A 21,702-nucleotide genomic window follows, 5' to 3' on the forward strand; every position below is an offset into this window, starting at 1 on the left:
TGCCCTTGATTTGAGGCAACATGTCCTGACTGGCATGGATGGCTATGGGTCACATTCCCACTTGTGGAAGGGGGCTCTCTACCCAGTCATATGAGTGTGGGATGTGGGGAAAGGGCCCACAGTAAAGGCTGAGGTCCTGAGACTGGAAGACATGGGACGGTCATCCGGCATCTGAAAGCAGCCCTCCTCCTTGCTTCCCTAATCTCTGCTCGAAGCCACACCCACATTTCCCCTGGCAGCTTTGTACATTCAGCCAGGCAGCAGGGCCCCCCGCTCCCCAGTGGCACTTTCATGAATGGACCTGTCATCCCAACCTGGGCTAGGACCCTCATGGGTGGCCCTGGCAGAGCTTGTCCTTCTAGAGTCTCAAATGTTTTTCCCAGGAAAGACTGTTTTCTTTCACTGGTCCCATAAACGCTATGGTGTCCCTGAAGCCAGACCAGTGTGTGGTGCACAGAAGGAACTCTGGAAAGATTTATTTGAAGTACACACAGCACCTGGTAACCAGTCAGGAGGTTCCAGAGAGCACCAAGCTTCCCTCTATGCTTGTGGAAGTGAGTGTGGAGAACAAGACAGGAGTTGGGTGCCCTTTAGGAGTTGAGGCTAGAGACCCCAGGATGGATGAAGGCGGAGGATGGGAAGTCGGTATTAAATGCCAGACTCAGGGATGGAAGCAGGAGGACATCATAGCGGGAGAGGAGGAGTTCTTTCTGAGCCTTTGGGGACCGGGGAGAAGGCAGGCATGGCCTTTCCCCCAAAGTCTCTATGGAAGGAGCCAGGAGGTCTGGACTTGGGGAGAGAGGCAGCTGGCACTCTGCTGGGGCTGGCCAGGAGCAGGGATGTGCGAGACAACCACCCCCTCACACCTCAAGAGCTGGAAGCAGAGCACTTAGGTGCCTTAGCCAACCCTGGGAGTTTCCAGATTGTGGTCTGCTGTACACACACACACACACACACACACACACACACACACACACACATCTTCATGACCAATCCAGTCTTGCAGTGGCCGCCTTTCCAGCCTGGTAGCTCCAGGTAGAAACTTTGATTCCTACAGAAGGCCACAGCAGACGGGGGAAGTAGGGGGGGCCCAAGACTCCTACCTGGCTCCCACAGTACCCCCAAGAGAGAAGGTGTGACAGAGCCAGAGAAACAAAGAGACCAATTGAGGTAGAGCTTTGAGGCCAGGAGACTGAAGGAGGATGGAGGCCAAGAAGAAGATGGAGAGGGAGCAGGGCTGGGAGAGAGAAGGAGGTCAGAAGAGAGGAGGGGGCAGGCAGAGAGAAGAGGCGGGCAGGCCCGAGGAAGGAGGGAGACCAGGCAGAGGGAGGAGGGGGCAGGTAGAGGGAAGCGAAGGCAGACAGAGAGAGGAGGGGTGCAGGGCAGAAGGAGGAGGAGAGCAGGATAGAGGTAGGTGGCAGAGAGGTGCAGGAGCAGAGAAGGTGGGAAAGGAGAGACGGAGGCAGCTGAGTAGGGGCGGGCAAGACGGCGCGGACAAACCCCGCCCAGTGGGCGTGTCCCGATAGCCCCTCCCCTCCGCCCGCCCTCGGAGCCCTAGCGAGCTGAGAGGTTGCAGGCGAGCTGCGCGAGCCCAGGAGCCCAGGCGCCCGCGTCCTAGCGCGGCCGAGCCCGGAGCGGCCCGCGCAGCCCCGGCCGCAGGTAGGAGGGGAGCTGGCGTCGGGGCGCTGGGTGGAGGGCGGGCCCCTAGGCTGCAGCGTCCCCCCCGTCCTAACTCTCGACGTGCGCCGGCTGCAGCCCAGGGATGCTCCGGAGGCGGGAGGGTCACAGGAGGCTGGATGCCGTCGATGTCCTGGTTCGTCCCCTAGTCGACGGCAGGGTGCCCAGAAGGGAGCCAGACCAAGGTGCACCACGTCCCCAGTCTCCGTATACTTCATTCACTCTGGGGAGGGGGGGATGGAGGGGCTTGGGGCCACCTGAGGATGGGGACATCGCCTTCCCATTCCGGGGCACCTCAAGCTCTCAGGAAACCTTAGCTTCAAGAAAGCGCACAACAGCCGGGGGCTGAGCGCGCGCAAGCTGGGGCTGCTGCCCTGCTCACCACAGAGTTGTCCGGTGGGTCGGAGCAGGGCTTCCTGTGATTTGTATTCCCCAGGTGTCTGCTCCTTCCTTTCTGTGGCAATGACCATAGGTTCTCCATGCTCAGTCCCTCCGTACCCACCCATCCCTTTCTGCATGGGTGACACCCACAGATGTCCTGTTCTGTGGTTGCCTTGGGCTTCCGACAAGAGACTCAGAAGGGGCAGCTCTGTACAGAGCCAATGTCCTCTCGAAACAGACCTGAGACTTAAGGGAAAAGTGGATGTCTGAAAGCCAATTGTTAAGACCAACATACATGAAGTCCACGGACTGGACCTCCTGGCTAAGAAGATCGGGGTGAAAGGGATTGTGACCACATTAGGGAAGGGACTGTGTCCAGCTGAATGGAACTTGATGCTAGCCCTAGTTTTTCTATGGCATACAGAGTGTGTGCTGGGCAAGAGAAAAACGATGTGCTGAGTCCTGCCTATAATTCTATATTTCTGTTGTTGTGAACTTTGGTGGGAATAGGGGAGCCTGTCTTCCCCAACTTCCAAATTGCAAAACAAAAGAGGTCTGTGGGAATTCAGAGTGTCCTTCAGTCTCCCCCCCCACACCAGTTCAGGTCAAAGCATCCTCAGACCCTCTTCAAAGCAAAGGAGAGGACCAGAAAGTGGCCCTGGGAGGCTGAGTTCCTGCAGAGAGGGGAGAAACGGGAAGCTTTCCCCAGAGCAGGAGGGCAAAATGGCTGAGCCTCCGTAGAGCTTCAGAAAGGAATCGCCAGGCAGGCGGCAAACAAAGAAAGCGCTCTGTCTCCAGCCAAGTGCTGGCTTGGTGGCCAGTGACTAGAGGACAAACAGTGAGTCCCAGGCAGTGAGACACAGGCCAGCCTGTCCCCAGATCCTCTGTGGAGTGGGGTTCCCTGGGAAAGGCACCGGAGGCAGGCAGCTACCACTGAAGGAGAAAACGGTAATGGTCGTTCCCCAGTGGAAACTTCATTCCTGGGACCCACATTTGTTGAGAAGTAAGGTCTCCAGACTGAGGCTCTAATGAGGGGTCCAGAGGCCAAGGAACAGGCAGCTCAGAGGGTGAAGACAAGGCTAAGGAATGATCCAGTAACTCCACACTTCTGTCAGCCCAGTATTTGACATTCCTGGCAACTCAGGAGCTAAGGCTGTGAATTTGTTTGCCCATGGCCCATCACCCAGAAGGAACTCAGTATGTTCCAGAATAAAGCCCACCTGGGTGGAAGGTGATTGCCTAATGGTCCAGTTAGCAGGGACCTGCTCTGATCTACCTGTGTTGGTAAGGCAAGAAGGCTGTTAAATGCTTCCTTCGAATCCACAGCCAGGAATGAATGAATGAGTCCCGGGTAAGGGTTCCATTTGGGCTGAACACTGCCACTGCTTGGCTGGGTGACCTTGGCCAAGTTCTAGCCCCGCTTGGAAAGAAGAAATGGAATGTTGAAACCTTTTGATGTGCCAAGCTTGTGATTCCTACCCTAACCTCGTGCAAAAGGGACTACTCTATAAACTCCACTTCAGGATCGAGGAGAGGACGAGACAAAGGGGAGAGTGACGTGCCCAAGGTCACACAGGTAGGAGGAGGCAAGGCAAAGATTGGACCCATGCTCTTCTGATTCCCAAGCCTAGGATGCCAAATTGTGCTTCTCTGGTCTCACATCTTCACGTCTAAAAAGTGGGATAGCCAAGTGAAGGGCACTGACAATGAGGTTTCATGGTGGACTGTGAGACAGTTCTTCTGGACCTGCTGTCGGAGAAATGGCTGCTTCCCTTCCTTCTCAGCAAGTGACATGCCCAGAACAACATTAAATAAATCGCCCTCCTATAGAAATTCCATCCCTAGTATAGGCTGGGAGAGATTGCTTGGGTCACTTGGAATTCAGAGCTGTCTTTTTCTCCTTATCTTTTGCTTGTGTTGTTGCCCGGCCAAGTGTCGACCCTAGCAAATCCAGCCTTGGCCACCATTTGCAGCCTTCTGCCTCCTGATGGCTCCCCATGACCGTGAGAGTAGGCAGGAAGCCATGCCTTTGTCTGATTCCTGTTCCATGGCACGCCAGGTAGCCCCTTGATCCCAAGCTCTGTTCACCCAGCTTCCTTCTCCCTCAGATGCTTTCCTGAAGCCAAACCCAGTGAGAGCCCCTTTGTCGCTTTGCCTGGTCCTGAGATGGAAATGTGGTAACAGGCTTATCTTTGCCTAAATAAGAGTCGTCCCTTCCCCTCAACTGGGCAATATCACCAATTCTATACCTGGGGAATAGTGGTCAGCCTGCTGGGATGAAAATAACCTTAAAATGACTTCAGATGACCTTGAAATGACTTCAACTGCAAAGAGCAGCTCCTCCCCCAGCTAATGAGAGCAGTCCCTCCCCCAGCTGGTGAGGTCACCGAGCATCTACTGCTACAGGATTTGGTAACATCTTCCTTCCTTCCTTCCTTCCTTCCTTCCTTCCTTCCTTCCTTCCTTCCTTCCTTCCTTCCTTTCTTTTTTCTCTTTCTTCCTTCCTTCTGTCTTCTCTCGCTCTCTCTCCCTCTCTCTCCCTCTCTCCCTTCTTTTCTTTCTGTCTTTCTTTTTTGTCAGCTTTACCCTATTCTCTGAAAGTCATTGTGAAGTTGTGGAAGAGAACTTGGCCCCTGAGAGTGAAGAGAGGCTGGGTGGCCAGATTTGAATCTCAAAATAGGGCTTCCTGGGAGAGATGTCTCTGTGAACTTAGACACCCAGTATTGTCGTTTACTCCAGACCAACCCTGAGCCCTCGGCTTCAGAAGCACAGTGAAGCCCACTCAGAGCAGAGACCAGGTCCTGGGACAGGCAGTAGGTGTGAACACAAGCTGTGACCTGGGACTCAGCTATAAACAGAGGAACCATTTCCAAGAACCCTTATCCCCACGACAGTATTGGAACTCAGCAACAGCTGTCCTTGCCCGAATACTGACAGTGTGCCAGGGAATGTGCCCCATGCTGCACTTTTGTGGCAACATTTAATTTTCACAAGCCCCCGTGAGGTGTGTATAACTGTCCCTGTGCAGATGGAATAACAGAAGAGGACAGTAAATGGCACTGAGTCCCAAATCAGCTGTCAACTCCCCTGCAGGAGGGTGCCTGCTATTGGGGAGCCCAGGCACAGCCCGCTAGAGAAACCTCAAGGTCTGTCTGTCTCCATCACCTGAGCCCCTCATCTCCAGGCCAGGGATCTGCATAGTAGCTCTTGACTGCAGGGGAAGCTGAAGTTTGGAGACCTCTGCTGTTATGAGGCAGAACTGAGGTTCTAATGGAGGTCACGTTCCTATTCACACAGATCTGTGGCCTGCACATCATTTAAAGCTGGTATTGGTGGCATGCACCCAGCCGCCACCTTTCCCAAACTCCTGGGTTCCCACCACCTCCCTGCTCAGGAAGCTATTGAGAGCAGCCCAAGGAAGCCATCAGTCCCGTTTACGGTGATCTGACATGACACAAAAAGTGGCATCCGATTCGATGTGAGCTGCCTGCAGCGAATAGCCTTCTATTTTTATATTTCTCACAAATTGGAAATTACAAGGAGACCAGGTCTTGGAGAATGATTGGTGGTGGCACTCGGGAGGTGGGGGGAGTCATGCATCTGTGTGGAACGGAGCACATTAGGGTGTTGGGCCCCTTGGCTGGCAAAGGGGCCCTGGGCTTCTGGGGCTGGGTGTAATCTTGACACACAAGCAAGGTGGGGAAGGCAGGAACTGGTGGCTGCTTGAGACAGTGACCTGCCACTCTGCTCACCTGTCAGCTGCCTGATGTCTGCAAGACCTGTGTCTTGTGCCAGCTCCTGAGATAGCTGAGCCCTAGACAGAGGGACATTCAAGGTCAAAGATGCCCTGGAAGGCATTGGCAGCAGTTGCCTCCCTGGCCTTCCTGCTTGAGAAGAGCAGAGAGAGAGAGAGTTTGCAGGTGCCATGACATGAGCAGGGACATTTGGAGTCAATGTCTTGGTTGGCTGCAAATTGGTGCTGACCACACAACTCCTGGTTATCAGCGTAGCAATGTACAGTCTGTAAACCATGCCCTTGCCGGTGGGATGGGGAAGTAATCCAGGAAAAGCAAGTGTGGTCTAGAGAAGAATCTGCCATCAGCCAAAGAAAATCTTGTTTTAAGCTAGTTTTCTCATAAACCTAAATCCGGATGACCTTGACCTAAATGAATTCTCTTTGTATGAGGGGGAGAATACTTACTCATCTAATATGTAGAATTCAGTTTTCAGGGCATTTTCTTAGCTGAGGGCAGTGGTCCAAAGATAGTATTACCTTTTCTATCTTCATTTTTTGGGGGGGAAACTGAGGCTCAGAGAACTCTGAGCCCTTTCCTGTCCCGTGGCTTCCCAGCCAACATGGGTCCCATTTACTGAGCTCTTCTTCCTGAGAGGGAGCCTGGGAGCACCATGCTGGCAGGAAGAGGAACCCACTGCACCTGGGGATTGAGGTGGCTGATGGCATGGGTGGCCTTAGCCCAGAAGCTGAAGACTGAAGGACTCTCCCTTTATTTGTTTGAGCCTTATCTGGGCTCTGGCCAAAAATTCTCATTGTCTTGGTCATGACCAGAGTTTAGGGTTCAAAAGTGTGATCCTTTGGCCCCAGCAGTAGCCAGATGTGGGAGAGAAAGAGAGAGGGGGGAGGGTGTCCTCAAACAGGCCTGCATCACACAGTTGTGCTCATCTGAAGGAATTGGGGTGACATGAACCCTCCAGCCAGTAGTCTCGGGAGCCAGGAAGGATGTGGAGCAATGTTCCTAGGTGAGCTGGGTCATCTGAAGACCACTGTCGAGCATCATGTAGCTACCAGTGTGTTCGGCACAAACATGGGGTGTCGGGGGATACAGAATAGATCACCTGGTTAGAATTGCTGTTGAACACTTGCTGTGCTGATGGTTGTGACGTCTTACCTGTTTGGGACACTTGCCTCTGAGGTGCAGTAGGAGAGGTAGGAGGTCTGGGGGTTCCTCCAGTCCCCTAGCTGTGAGGTGACTAAAGAACCTGGCCAGCTATCTGACTGCTGCCCAAGAGCCCCCACCCCCAGGCCCTGGACGAGGCTGGGTCCCTCACTTCACCCACTCCAAGGCTGGGCTGGGGTGGGTGCTCTCCCCAGCTCTGAGGCTGGGGGGCAGGGGAGTGAGTGTCCTGCTTGTCAGCTGTGTCTGGACGGGGTTTTGCTGACACCAAATCCCCTGCTTTTCCATGTTGTTCGCGTCTTTGAAAAGCACCTGAGCAGAGATAGGGTGTGAGGAGGTGACATGAGGCGCTATGAGGAGATGGAACTCATTCTTTGCCGTTGCCGTGACTGTTTCCAGAGCTTGAGATCAAGTCCTCACCTGTAATTAAAAACAAAACAAAACAAAAAAATGAAAACGTAACGCCTCCCCTTGAAAAAAAAACCAGCGTCCACGAGAAGGGTGAGAAGTCTTACAGACGCACGTTTATAAAGATGGGGTTTAAAGGCAGGTGTGTGTCATTTAATAGATTTCTTCAGAACGAAAGTGCAGATGACACATGGGGTCATCCCTTGATGCTGACTCTGTGACATGATAGGGAGCCACAGCTCCAAGATCCTCCATAAGGAACGGAGGCGCCGGAGCTGAAGGGTTGCCCCAGGTTAGCTCACAAACAACGACAGAGCTGGGACTCCATCAGGCCTGAGCTAGCCCTACCTGAGAAGGAAGCGGAGAGCCACCTCCCGCCCGGCTTTCGGCTGCAGGGACCGTGCGCATGTCCTTTCCCTCTCAGGACTGCTGGACGGGATAGACATTAGTTTGCTGCTGCCCATTCCTCAGGCTCCAGGCAGGGTTGGGGGAGGGAAGCTGCCCACCCCCACTCCCTCCTCACCCCCTGAATTTCTCCATGACACCCTCCCGAGACTAATGGCTGGGTAAGACAAGCGCTCTTTCTCCAAATGGCAGTGAATGGCAGTAATGACAGAGCAGATGTGGTACGGCTCCTTTGCTAGGGCATTCAGTGGAAACGCCAACCCGGGGAGTTCAATGGCGGTGCGGGGCTGCCAACAGCCTGCTCAAAAGGGGTGCTGGGCCAGGTCAGAACACCCCCTCCCCAGCCTTGGAGGCTCACTAGGTCCCAGAGGCAGCCGAGCGTCCTTCCTAGGCTTGGGGTCCTCAGCTGTTTCTGGGACATTAATCCATGGCAGCTTTGGGAGACTTTCCTGGAGTCCTCTGAGAACCTAAATAAGTTAGCTACTGGGGCAGATGTGGGCATTCAGCTGCACTAGATAGAACGTTGTGTACCTACTGTGTGCCAGGCTCTGTGAAAGAAGAGCTGTGGAAACTGTATCCCTTCAGGGACTCAGATCACTGTTCAGTTTCCTTCTCCATCATCTGTACGGCTTCTTGAGTGACAGTCAGATGGGGACCACAGCAATAGGAGCTGAGGGCTAAGTGGGTAGAGAGGCAGCCAGTAGACAGGCCATTCTTCTTGTCCCATTGGTTCAGCTTTCCTGAATAGTGTGTCACTGGGTTCTGAGGACAACCTGGACCTTACCCAACATGATAACTGTTTTGCCTCAGTTTGCCCATCCACAGAATGGGAAGAAACGGGTCTACAATGGCTGCTGGTGGAACTGTGTATCCCAACCAGCCCTAGCTCTAATGCTGGGGGATCGGGGAGATGGTTCAGTGTCTGTAGGTGACATGTTAGAATTGGTTTAACAGGAGAGAGTGCCATCACCCAAGACAGCTTCCAGTTCATTCTCTGGCCTAAAATGTTGTTTTAACCCTTCCACATTTGTCCCTATAGTGGCATTTTAGACCTAGGAGGCTGCTTCTCAGGATTTTGAAGCTAAAAATCACAAATATGCCCACTGTGGGCATCCCTGTGTTACAGATGGGTAAACTGAGGCCTAGACAGTTGTCCTAGGCCCAACAGATGCTAGGACCCAGAACTTCTCACCCAGCCCCGCTGCTCTTTCCCCTGCCCCAAGCCAGCCCAGCTTGACTGTTGAGAAATTATTAAATAGAGTTGGAGGAAGGACTCTGGTTGCCGTGACAACGGAGCATGTGTCCTCGGGAGATAATGGCGTTGCACAAGGAGAGTGATGTGTGTGGAATGCTGATTCGGGAGCTTCTGGAGTGAGGGAGCCTGTGAGAAAGCAGAGGGGACTATGTCTAAGCATTAGGCTCCCCAACAAGGATGCATGGGAGCGTGGGGATGGTGGGATCACTGCAGAGATGCTCGCTCAATGCTGTGGAGTTCCTTTCTTTCCCAGCCTACTCAGAAAGGAACACTTCACCGCCACAGAATTAGGTAGAGGGGAGGCAACTCCGAGGCTCGGGTCAGACCACGAAGAGGCAGAGCTGGCCCTGGGTCTCTCACGGCTGCAGAGAAAGCCTGGCAGAGGGGATGGAAGATAACTGCTGGGGTCTCAGGAGGGGTGGTCTCAGGGCTCTGCAGAGCTCTGGTTATCCCGAGTGACGAGGGCGGTGAATGTGAAGATTCTGCTGGACAGCCTGGAACAGGTCAGCCCAAAGGAAGCGAACACCTGCAGTCCGCCAGAGCCAGAGGTGTCAACTTTGAAGTCACCTTTCCCACCATTCCTTGAGCTTCGTGGCCTGGGGCAAGCTATGCATCTCTGAGCCTCGGCATCCTCAGCTGGAAAAGGGGGCGGGGAGTGCCATTTCCCACCTCAGAGGAAATTACAAGATGATATACAGCATGCATGGTAGGTGAAGCCGCCAGCTAGTCCCAACTGGCTCCCTCTATAGCAGCCGCCATCTGTCATTAGCCCAAGGAGAAAGACCAGGAGCAGGGGTCGCTGCTGCCATCTGTGAAGTTGCAAGAATGAAAGATGCTGAAGCCAGTACAGGTGCACAAGATGCTTGTCCCCAGGCTGGGACATCAGGAGAGCACACAAATGCCTCCATCCTCAGAAACAGGCACCATGCTTTGCATGCTGTGTGCACCGTTTCCCTAAAGATCTGTGAGCACGCCACGCCGGAGGAGATGGGTTCTTTCCGCCAGCTGTGTAAATGACCACAGGCTGCAGGTCTTTTTGGAAAATATTCTCACCCGCACCATTTATGTCTCTCTCCTGAACAGCTGGCAAAATATATTTCTCTCCTGGATCAGAGAATGTGAGGGTAACACCTTGAGGAACCCCAGAGTGTATTGCTTGCATGCTGATAGGGATGTGAGCTGGCTGTCACCCCATTCCTTCTTGGAAGTGGAAAGAGAGAGAGAGTGCTGGATTTGGGCATGTGGCCATTTCAGGGGCAGAGGGGGAGCTGAAAGCAGGCAACCATTTTGTTCATGTTCATGAACCTATCTGAGCAGACCCAGTCCTCAAGATGAGGTTGTACCCTGTCTGTGGGTCCTCTGAAGTTGTTGGCTGGCAGGATGGCAGGGTTGGGTTCCCCAAACTTTCTGAGTCTACAGTCAGGAGAGGGACAAGGGACTCACTCAATGGCAAATGAGTACTGTTTACATTTAGTCAGGATTTTGGCAACATTCTAATTTTTGAGAAGTTCACTGAGAGAGTTTGAAATGATCCATCTCTCCCTGGGACTTCCCCAGCTCTTGTAATCTGTTGCATGTGGGTGAGAATTCCCAACATCTTTCCTCTGCTTGCTTTCCTACCAACATCTCAAAACATAAACAATGTCAACCATCAAGCATTTTCTGTGTCCTAGGTACTCACCTCATTGTACTGTCCAAGTACAAGTCCTAAAATGAGATGTTCTCTTTACACAGAGCGCTTATGTGACTAACGTTCAGCCCCACAGCATTATTCTTGGATTGTGACTCAAAAACAGGTTTCCCTGCTCCAAGTGCTGGGGTCTTGCTCTGCTCTCTCTGTCGTAGTTTGTGACAGACATCTGGTTACCCTGTGACCCCCAGCAGCAGTCATTCGTGGCTAGAGCTGACTTCACAGGACCTGCAGAATTTCTTCACTCTGTATGCTGCCTTCCGGGATTCTTGCTCTGTCAGGATTTTCACTTTATAGGAGAGGGTGGGGACACATCGCCTGAAATTCCTCTGGAAAACCGAGGGGAGGAGTGAGCAGCAGATGTGCCGGTGAAAGTGAGCCTCTGATAGTCTTTATAAACATAAAATCAGCAGTAGACCCCAGAGCCTGGCCCTCGGTCAACTCTGAAAATACAGTCTCCTCTCATTCTACGACAGGGTTTCTCAACTCATGGGTCTGGACCCCTTGGGGTGGGAGTGGGGGTGTCGAACAGCCCTTTCACAGGGGTCGCCTAAGACCATTGGAAAACACAGATCTTTACATTAGGATTCATAACAGTAGCAAAGTTACAGTTATGAAATAGCCATCAAATAATGTTGTGGCTGGTCACCAGAACATGGGGAACCATATTAAAGGGGTGCAGGAAGGTTGAGAACCACTGCTCTAGGCATTCCTTTTTACCCTCTTGACTGAGAGCTTATGAAAAGAGGAATGGGATTTGTTTTTTTTTTTAAATTTAATTTTATTTTATTTTACAATACCATTCAGTTCTACATAACAGCCACAGATTCCCTTGTTCTCCCCCTTCCTGCCCCCCTCCCCTTCCCCCCAGCCCACCCCCATTCCCACCTCCTCCAGGGCAAAGCCTCCCCCAAGAACTGAGATCGACCTGATGATAGACTCAGTCCAGGCAGGTCCAGTCCCCTCCTCCCAGATTGAGCCAAGCATCCCTGCATAAGTCCCAGGTTTCAAACAGCTAACTCATGCAACGAGCCCAGGACCTGGTACCACTGCCTAGATTTAGAAAGCAGAATGTCTCACATGCTTTTCTGAACTCCAGCACCCCGAGACACAGACACCCCCAGAAAGGGCCACCTCTACCCTCACCCTTCAACTACCACCCAGAGAAGCACTCTGCTGAGGAACCATGGTGGCCTTATGTATCTTAGGACTGCCAATAAAAAGCCACTTGGGGCCAAGCGGTCATGATCATGAGTAGAGGAGTTAGGGACAAGGTGAGAATAATGTCAAGGCTTAGCCCCTCTCCAGGGGACGGAAATTCAAGTCTGAAAAGTCTAAGTAGACAACATATAACACAAACATATTTAGCCCATAGACCACTAATTCCTGGGTGACCTTTGGTGACCTTGTTGTTGACAGTATGCCTCTGGAAGGGTTGGATAAAGCCTGTGGCATTGTTGGGGGGAGGTACCCCCAGTGTGGATGCTTGCCCAGGAACCTTGAATCAGTCCCTGGCTATCTTCACTGCTGAGCTGTTCTGCGCCACCCAGACAGGCCTCTGCCTAGCCTCACTTCTACATGTGACTTACTAGAGATGTATTTAATTCAACTAGCCCTGGCAAGACTTTTTTCCCCAAAAATTTGCATTCTGCTAACTCCTGTGGGAGTTTCCAGCATTCTGGAAAAGGCAGAATGGTTATTTAACCCCATGGGCTCTCACAGTGTTTTTACAAGGCAGAGAGCCATGTGAAAGAGTGCCAAGTGGTCACCCTGTCACTCTTTTCCTGGTCCCAGTTAATCCTTCCGGTGGGCCGAGCTCTGAGCCTTTGCAGAGGCAGCCTTGGAACAGAGGCCCTCCAGAGAACCCGCCTTCGCCACCGCAGGAGGCCAGGAAAGGAGAGGGGCTAACACCCCTAGCTTGCTTCTGTGAGGTTGCCTTGTGTCCAGTGCAGGACCAGAGGGCCAGGCAGCTGCCTGCATGGAGGTCTGGGTAGGGGGCTCAGCACCCCAAACCTAGCTAGGACCCACAGAAGAAATCAATGGCCCATGTCCTGAGGCTAAATTTGAATTCAGATCATTCCCCATGAATGACCTTGGGCTCCTGCAATCTCAGATTGCTTCTGGTGAGTGTGTGCTCCCTCCTTCCCTGGGTACTCAGGAAAGAGTACAGCCTGGGTCTGCGGGACAGGACTCCATTCTGCCTCCCTCTTCCCTTTTCCTCTCTCCTTGATCCTTCCCCCCAACCAAACTCCTTGCCATCATCTCCCTACCCTCTGCCTCCTCTTATTTTCCCTTCTCACCCTCCCTTAACCTCCTGACTCCACCCTCTCCACTCCTTCCTCCTTCACATCCATCCCCCATGCCTCCCTGCCCTTAGATCCAGGATGCTAATGCTGGGGTGGATAGGGAGAGCAGCAAGCATCTTGAGCTGGCACTCTTGGGGCCTACAGAGCATGCTCAGAGCCAGGGAGGGGGTGTGGTTCAGGGCTTTCTTTATAGGAAGCATCAGAGGGCTCCAGCATGAGGTCACTGGGTGGTGAGGACCCGGGCTGCATAAGAATCAGCATCTGAGATGCTGTCAGCAGAGCTGAGACCATGGCCTGCAGCCCTGCCACCTCTTGTGGGTTCCTCCAGCTGGCCCCAGTGGGCTGGCATGGGAGTGTCTGTACCAGGGGCGGCAGCAGCTGCCACTCACCCAGCCTTTTGCCTTGTTTCCTGAGAGCCCCTCATTAAACATTTACCAGCACAACACCGCTTTGAGGATGTATGCTTTCCTTGGTCCTTCCGGATGCAATTGGGGAGAACACACAAGCATTCAGTGCTGTGTGTGTGTGGTGCTATAGGGACACAGAGTCCCATCTGTACAGATCTGGCACCTCCCTTACAGGGACCAGGCAATGGTGCCAAGTCCCCTCAGACCTGTTTCCCTGTGTGCTGGTGGCCCTGGGTCCCCACAGAGAACCATGCTTAGGAGCTTGGGCAGCCAGCCTAACCACCCTCTCCTGGACTTTTGCAGACTTTCCTTATCTGAGCCTCATTTCCACATTTGTGCAATGCGGATGTGGTGAGGAGCAAATGGCATGGTACAGGGGGTACACAGAACATGTTAAACACACGGAAGCTTCAGTGGATTGGGTCTGCAGCCCCACTGTAGGATCAACACCCCTTCCTGCACACAAAGCCCCGTAACAGCAACTGGCTGTGCCCAGGAAGGAATCCATGGTGCTGGTCCATCTGTGTTCATCTCTCAAACGTCCTGGGAGCTCTATAAGGAGGCTGCAGACTCCATCTCGAATCTCATCCCCCAGTACCCAGCGTGGGACCTGGCTCACTCGATGCCAGGCAGATTAGATTGAAAATTGCCTCAACAAAATGAGGTGCACCCCCAGACACTAGATAATTAGGCATCAGAACGGGGTTTGGCAGGATGCCGATAGTGTGATTGAGAAAGGAAAAAGGACGAAATCGAAATGGGGAAGTGAGGGTCACTGGAAAGCAAAGCCCTGCCCCTCTGCTGGCACATAGGAGGAAACCAAGGCACGGAGAGCAAGGTGCTTGAGGCTACACAGCCAGGGAGGTGTGAGCTCAGTGCCCCTCCCCAGGGCTGGCCAGGTTGTGAGCTGAGAGCCAGGAGCTTCAGGAGAAAAGACTCTTATTAGAGCCCAGCTCTCACAGTCTAATGAAGGGTGCTAGCCAGACTGTCATGTTACCTCTCGTTCAAATCTTGACACACCCAGCTTCTGGCTAGGAGACCTTGACAAATCACTTCGTCTCTCTGTGCCTCAGTTTACCCTTCTGTGAAGTGGGATTGTTGCTAATTGGTAGCTTAATAGTTATTCAGAGCAGCCACAGCTGGTTGTACATTTGATGCTGTTCTCACACAGGGTATTGGGGTGCCTTCAGCTGCCTTCTCCCTGGAAGGACCAGAGTCTCCATTTCCTCTTCCTCTTACCTGGACAACTTCATCTCCTAGCAGCCCCAGCTCTCCCACTGTGGCCATACCAACTGGGATTGACTTTGGGGCTACGGAGCCTAAAGCCACAGAGAATTTACCCAGGCTTGAGCCCAGGATGCACACCCTGAGGCGTACAGTAGGCCAGGCTCTGACTCCAGGGCCCAGAGTAAGCTCTGGGTGACCTGGGGTAGGTAATTTGGCCTCTTTGAGATATGGCATCATGTCTGCAAGACAAGACTATTGATCGTGTAGCTTTGGAGTATCTTACTCTTCCCTGGGCCAGACATGAAGCTAGAAATGACAATGCTACATGAGGGTTTTCTGTTGAGCTCTGAGAAAAGAAATAACTTACTGGGACGTCCCAATGGGGTGCAGGGAAAGCCTCGCTTCCAGTACTAGGGCTGCTGCTGACCTCAGGGTAGGCTGAGATGGTCAAGAGGTTTGCAGGTCTTGAGCGAGTGTGGGGAGAGTTCAAAGACTGGAAATAGAAAATCACTTCTGTGCTATGATCCTGAGCTCATGCCAGCCTTCTCCGGGCTTTATGAAGATATATAAATGTGGTGTAGAGCCAGCCTAGACCAGGGAGGGAGCTTCTTTGGTCTCCTTATGTGTCAGGTGAAGGTCCAAGAATGGGGTCTGTTCTAGAGGTCCAGCTGGACACTCCCATCAATCTTGCCCGGAGCAGCCCTTTTCCCACGGACACCTGTGCACCTTTGGGACGTCACGTCCCCCTGGCCTGTCTCCCCTGGCTTGCTGTCATTGCTAGTTGCTCTCTAAGACAGTGTGTAGATGGCCGATCATCTCTTTGTGTGACAGTTGGAACTGCCCTTTATTGGCACATCCTGTGTGTCCTGGCTTCAATTCTCACCCCATTCTTTGAAGCCCAAGGCCAGCCCAAGCCAAATATCCCAACTAAATACCCTGCAGGGATCAGAAGGGAAGCCAGCCCCACAAAATCTGGGGTCCTTACATCACAGCTTCAAGCCCCAGTGCACTCGGGTCATACTACCTAGTCCCAGTGGTCACTGCTGCTAGCGGAGCCTCACTGTGCATAGCAAAACTGGAACTGCAAAGCCCTCTGAGACCCCCCCAAAACCCCCGGACAGCAGCCCCAGGCTGGCAGGCCTCAGTTTCCTTCTCTATCTGGGGAGTATAATAATCCAGCTTATATAGCTGCAGTAAGTCTGGGCACTAGAACTGCTGGGATGAGCCTGGAATACAGTAGGTGCCCAATATATGCAGCGCTTCCATGACAGGATCCACGCACGGGGACTTTGGTACCCAGCAGATGTCCCAAGGGTGGGCCTAGCATTTCTCTCTCAATCAGATAATAAAATGCATTGTTTCCTCTTGGCGCGAAGCCAAACCCAATATTAATTTCTTTCTTGAACCATCGCAGTTCTGAAAGAGATAAACGCAAGCGGGGTTATTACAGCCGCTGCAAGCCTCTGCTATTCCAGTAATTACTGAGCAGAAGGGAGGGGGCAAGGCTGAAGCAGCCGTGGGCCCAGCCGGGGAGGGAGGGAAGGAGGAGAAGGAGGGGTGAGGGGAGGGGGGAAGGGGAGGGAGGAAGGGGAAGCTGGGAGCGAGGCAAGCAGGAGCAGCATTCAGGCCAAGCCAGTTGCTCTGCCTCCTCCGACCCACAACTCCGGTGCTGGGACAATGGCGCCCCTGACTCTCCAGGCCTGGCTTCTCAGCCTCTGCCTACTTCCACCCACACCGGGCCTCTGAATCCAGGAGACAGAGGGAGATTGTCCTTCCGTGTGTCCCTGCACGCCCCTCTTTCACGGCTGGCTGCCGCTTCAGCACTGGGCTGCCCATCTCTAGGCCACCCGCAGGCCCTGCTCCAGGGTGGAGCCCCAGTGCCCCAGTGGCCGAGACTAAGTCCCCATGTCTCTCTCGGACTCTCAGACTGAGAGCCCCCGCCCACTTATGATACCAAAAAATAATAATTTGAACTGCGGCCTCTGCGACCTTGTGTGACGTGACCCCTGTCACCCCTCCACCTGGGTCTGTTCCTTTCTTGGCCTCTCTGCTGTCTTTCTAACACCAAGGGCTCCTTCCAGCCTTGGGGTCTTTGCGCTGCTTTAGACACGGTGTCCCATGTCCCCGGGTGTCACGTTTCCAGCTAATAATTCAAACTGAATTTTGTGGTTGTTCTGCCCAAATAAAAGAAGCTCCAGGGCTTCTTCTGACCCATCTGCCACATCTGATCTAGGGCTTCCGCCTCTTCACCCCTTTCTTGCAAAGTGTCTCCGGTTGAGGGGCCCACAGAGCTCTTTGTGCTTAGCTATGTTTTTGACAATGGGCCATCACTGAGACACTCACCACCCTTCTGCTCTCTTTCGTCAACTCCATCCTCTCAGTGAGCCTTCTGTCTGCCTGATCATATTACCTTTCTTACAACCAGTCGCTGTGTCCAGTACTCCAGTCCAGCTCCCCTCTCAGCCTCTGACAGGGATGAGCTGGACCTCTTCCTCTTCCGGCTGAGGTAAAGACCCACAGCAAAGAGACTCATGTGTTTACAGCTGGTGTTCCCCGATAGGATTGACAGGTGAATACCTGGGCTTTTGAGGGACCAGAGTCTCAGAGTGCCAGTCCGTCCATCCCTGTGTTGGCCCTGCTGGTATATTCCCACATGGATGCAGCCGGGAATGCTGGGTACAAACCATCAGTCCCCATGAAATGGTGAATGTCCACATAGTGCCTGAGATTTTCTGAGCCTGTCAGCCACTGCGGGAGTTACTCTTCATGCCTCTGCGCCCGGCCTGGCTGTTGTCACCCACCCATTTATCCAGATGGGGGTCAGAGAGGCGAGGCAGTTCTCACGCTACATGAGCAGGTGCTGGAGGGAGCCAAGGTCAGACTCAGCAATAAGGTGGCTTCCGTCACAGGCCAGTCAGTCTCTGCATCTCGAATCCTCCCCCTGGCACCGGTTCCATCACACCAGCCTCCTTTGTTTATGTTCAGACATAGACATGAAATCACAGCTCTTGGCTCTGCAGCTCTTTCTCGGATGCTGCAGGTGTTTGGATGAATCCAGATACACATTTCCAGAAAACAGAAATGCCAGCCCGGCTCCCTCAGGGCCAGCTTTCTCAAGTAGCCCTGCCTGGGACCCCTGGGTTGGACTTGAGGACTTGCGAACTGCCTTTCCTGGGGACCCAAGGGGCCAAGGAGTCTGAGAGCCACATGTGACCATGGGGACCATCCTTGTCGGTCAGTGTTGCTGTCACAGAATGCCACAGGCCAGTGTTGGATCATGACAGCAGCCTGGAGGCTCATGGTTCTGGAAGCTGAGAGTCTGTGGCAGTCTAGAGGCATCAGAGGAGCCTTCTTGTTAAATCTTCCTGAGACAGGGCAGGAGGGAGGCCGAGAAGGTGGAATTCACTTTTGTAACAACCACTCCAGCGACAATGACATTGGTGGGAGCCTCGCCTCGCAACCAACCTGGCCACCTCTGAAGTGTCTCATTCAAGCCACAGTAGGGACACTGTGGCATCCCAGAGCAGAGTAGCTGGGCTAAAGAAGCCCTGGAAATGCAAGCTAGAACATCAGCAAGATATCCTCTTCCTCCTCAGCGGCCAGTTGTCTCTGCCACAATTGAGTATAGGGTGGGCATCCCATGATGCCTGGAGTCCCCAAGTCTCTCTTTCCTCACACCAAGATCCCAGGGAAAGAATCTGATTGGCTAGCTTAGGCCACATGGTCAGACCTGGCCTGAGGTGATTGGATCATTCTGAATAAATATGGCAGCCGGAGCCTACTGGGATAGACAGACAGTGGGACAACTGAGGACACGGGTCACGAAAGACGTGAACCCATTTGGCTGTCTCGTCTGAGTCATCTGCATTTCTTGACGCCGGAACAGGCCTCGTCCACCTCCTGCTCTCTCCATCCCTGCCTCTCCCTGGGGCCACAGTTCTCCTTGATGTGGTCAGGCCCAGCCAGAATGGAGATGGACATTCAGGACAAGCCGATTCCTGTGCAGGAGGCTCAAACTGAGCAGGCCGCCTTGAGGAGAAGCAGGGGTGGCCGTGAGGTATTCTCTCTCATGAGGAGGACACAGTGGTGCCGGGTAACAGGCTGCATGTGAGGGGCTGAAGGCCTTGGACTGCACACAGGGCACCTGGGCCAGTCCTAGGCACAACGCCCATGCTCCCCATGGCTTTTGCTCGTCTCCCACGTGGGAGTCAGGGAGCAGCACTTCCTTCCTGTGTTCCAGTTTATTCCAAGGGTTCCATAAGTTTAGTTTGTATCATTTTATGAAACAGTTTTTATAGAATGTTCTAGAAAAAAAAAAGGTTAGCACACAAAGAAGAAAATATCTGCAAATGTCTGTTGACATGTTTAGGGGGTCAGAACTTTAAAGAGGGCCGCTTGAAGAGAGTTTTCCGACCTCTGCCTTCCTCACACAAAAAAACACAGGGTGCTTCCCTGTGCTCTGACATCATTTTTTTTATAACATTTCTGCAAGTTTATATGGAGGATGGAGAAAAATATCAGCTAGAATAAACTTTAATTTTGTATATTAAAAAAAAAAGAAAAGAAAAGAAAATATCAGCCCAGTTCCTGACTCCCAGCAGGCCCTGAGCGTTGTCCCACCCCCGGTTCCTCTTTTCCGCCTGATAAAATTATAGAACACCCTGCCCATCGCCACAGCTGTCCTAACACAGCCCTCCCTGCATGCCTCCGCATCCGCGGGCCAGCTCTGTGCTGCATGGACTCACTCCAGTCACTCTGGCTGGGGACGCTCTGCAGTCACGCGCACAGCCTGCGCCTCAGCTGCTTCCCCCTGCCCGTTGCCCTCTGCCAACAGCCCAGCACCATTTGGTCTAGCCTGCACTATTTGGTCTAGCCTGCCCGCTCACCTCCTGCCTTTCTCCCCAATCTGTTCTGCAGGCTCTGCGGAGGGAGCCTTTAGGAGAGGGCACACTGCAAAGAGCCACCAGGTAAGATGAGCAACCGTGTGGGCCATCCTGCCAGCCAGAGGAGACTGGCCCTGTTGTAGAGATGGGGACACAGACGTTTAGAGGATTCGTGGGATGGCTCAGTCAGTAAAGTGCTTGAACTCAGAACCATGAGGCCCTGAGTTCATCCCTAACACAGTTGTCAAAGGCCAGGCATGGCCACATGGGCCTGTAACCTCAGAACTAGGAGGATGGAGATATAAGAATTGCTGCAGCTTGCTCGATGCTGGGGTAGCTGAAAGAATTATGATCTCTAGGTTCAGTGAGAGACCACATCTCAAGGGGATACGACTGGGGGTGACAGAGGAGGATTAGGGCTCCCAGCAGCCTCCTTTGGCCTCGGTGTGTGTTCCCAGAAATGCTTGTGCTTCCCACGCTCAGCCAGGTGTGCAGGAGGGTACACACTTGTAGTCCCAGCACTGAGGAGCCAGAGACAAGAGGATCCCCAGGACTTGCTGGCCAGCCAGCCTAGCCTAGTCTGTGAGTTCCAGGCTACCAAGAGACACTGTCTCGGGAATAATGGACAGCTGCTGAGGAATGTCACCCAAGGTTGACCTCTGCCCCACAAATGTACACACATACACACACACACACACACACACACACACACACACACACACACACACGGGGGGGGGGGGGGGGGGGGGGGGAGGAATCAGCTGGAGTGTTAAGTCATAGTATGAAGTCCTAGCACTCAGCTGGTAAAAGGCAGAACTGAACTCAGGACCCATCTGAGGACAGTTTCATACCCATGGTACCTCTTTAACAAGAGAGTAACAGAAGAACATATTGGGTGACCAAGGTCTGGTAAAGGTCATGTAAGCCATGGCTGTTCCTCAGTAAGGGCAGGGTTAGTTTGCAAACATAAAAGTCTTTTCCTTTTCTTTCTGTTTGCTTTTATGAGATTCACTGTGTATCCCAGGCTGCCCTCATCATAACCCTCCATCCTCAGCCTCCCCAATGTCCCACCAAACATGGCTCCTTTCGATTTTCCCCTCAACAGCCCATTGAGAGATGTGCTGCTGTCCTTGTTTTAAAAGCTGGAGCACAGCACAGAGAGATTGAAGTACTTAGCTAGAGTCACACAGCCCCCGAATGGTACAGTGGGAATGGGAACTCAAAGCACCTTCAGGGACACCCCTGCCCTTTACCTGTAACCCACTCCATCCTCCTACAATGACCACAGGCCGCAAAGCTGCTGTCCACGTGGACCGGAGCTGACATCACACGCCCACCCACCAGGACCCCCGCCGCCAAGTTCGTGCTCCGAGACATGGCGACCGACGCCAGCAAGGTGGCCGATGGGCAGATCTCCACTGAGGTCAGCGAGGCCCCTGTGGCCGGCGACAAGCCCAAAACCTTGGTAGTCAAGGTTCAGAAGAAAGCCGGGGACCTCCCTGACCGGGACACATGGAAGGGCCGCTTCGACTTCCTCATGTCCTGTGTGGGCTACGCCATCGGCCTGGGCAATGTGTGGAGGTTCCCTTACCTCTGCGGGAAAAATGGTGGTGGTAGGTGGCCACCTGGTGACCTCGGGGCCAGGTCTTCGCATCTTCTGGGTCTGCCTTAAGGGAAGGGAAGGTCTTTGGGAACAGGTCCTATTTGTCACCTCTTATCTTCTGAGTTCCCCGGCGACAGTTGTCTATGGCCTTGATGTCAGAAACTTCTGTCTCTTGCAAGAGCTGGGGTGCATTTTGAATGAAGGATGCCTTTGGGCCTGGGCCAGGTCCTGGGTGATACTTTCCAGGCGGGACACATGGGAATGGTGGGTGGGAGCCCAAAGCTGCTGGAGAGACTCGGGGCCATGCGTGTGTCTCTCCTCCAGGGGCCTTCCTGATCCCATATTTCCTGACGCTCATCTTTGCGGGTGTTCCTCTCTTTCTGCTGGAGTGCTCACTGGGCCAGTACACCTCCATTGGGGGCCTGGGCGTGTGGAAGCTGGCTCCCATGTTCAAGGGTGAGTGCCGGGGAGGCTGGGCATGTGGAGGGGGTCTCACCCAAGGCCCTCAGGGAAGAGGAAGCCTTGGATCCCTCCATATCTGGGCATG

General features: G+C 53.3%; 1 protein-coding gene across 2 annotated transcripts in view; it reads left to right on the forward strand.

The window, feature by feature from the left end:
- The first annotated feature begins 1,342 nt into the window (after positions 1 to 1,342).
- The window catches only part of Slc6a1 (solute carrier family 6 member 1), a 34,893-nt gene continuing 14,533 nt past the window's right edge, over positions 1,343 to 21,702 (forward strand). The window contains exons 1-4 of one of the 2 annotated variants that reach the window (XM_015988568.3): positions 1,343 to 1,659; positions 19,587 to 19,636; positions 20,841 to 21,165; positions 21,480 to 21,611. In XM_015988568.3, coding sequence (XP_015844054.1) covers positions 20,928 to 21,165; positions 21,480 to 21,611 — 370 coding nt within the window. In that variant the 5' untranslated portion in view covers positions 1,343 to 1,659; positions 19,587 to 19,636; positions 20,841 to 20,927. Of the gene's footprint in view, positions 1,660 to 12,787; positions 12,853 to 19,586; positions 19,637 to 20,840; positions 21,166 to 21,479; positions 21,612 to 21,702 lie in introns of those variants that run through there. The other variant, XM_076567630.1, reaches the window with a different exon arrangement.

This window comes from Peromyscus maniculatus, chromosome 3 (assembly GCF_049852395.1).
Source record: "Peromyscus maniculatus bairdii isolate BWxNUB_F1_BW_parent chromosome 3, HU_Pman_BW_mat_3.1, whole genome shotgun sequence".
In the NCBI taxonomy this organism is placed as follows: Eukaryota; Metazoa; Chordata; class Mammalia; order Rodentia; family Cricetidae; genus Peromyscus; species Peromyscus maniculatus.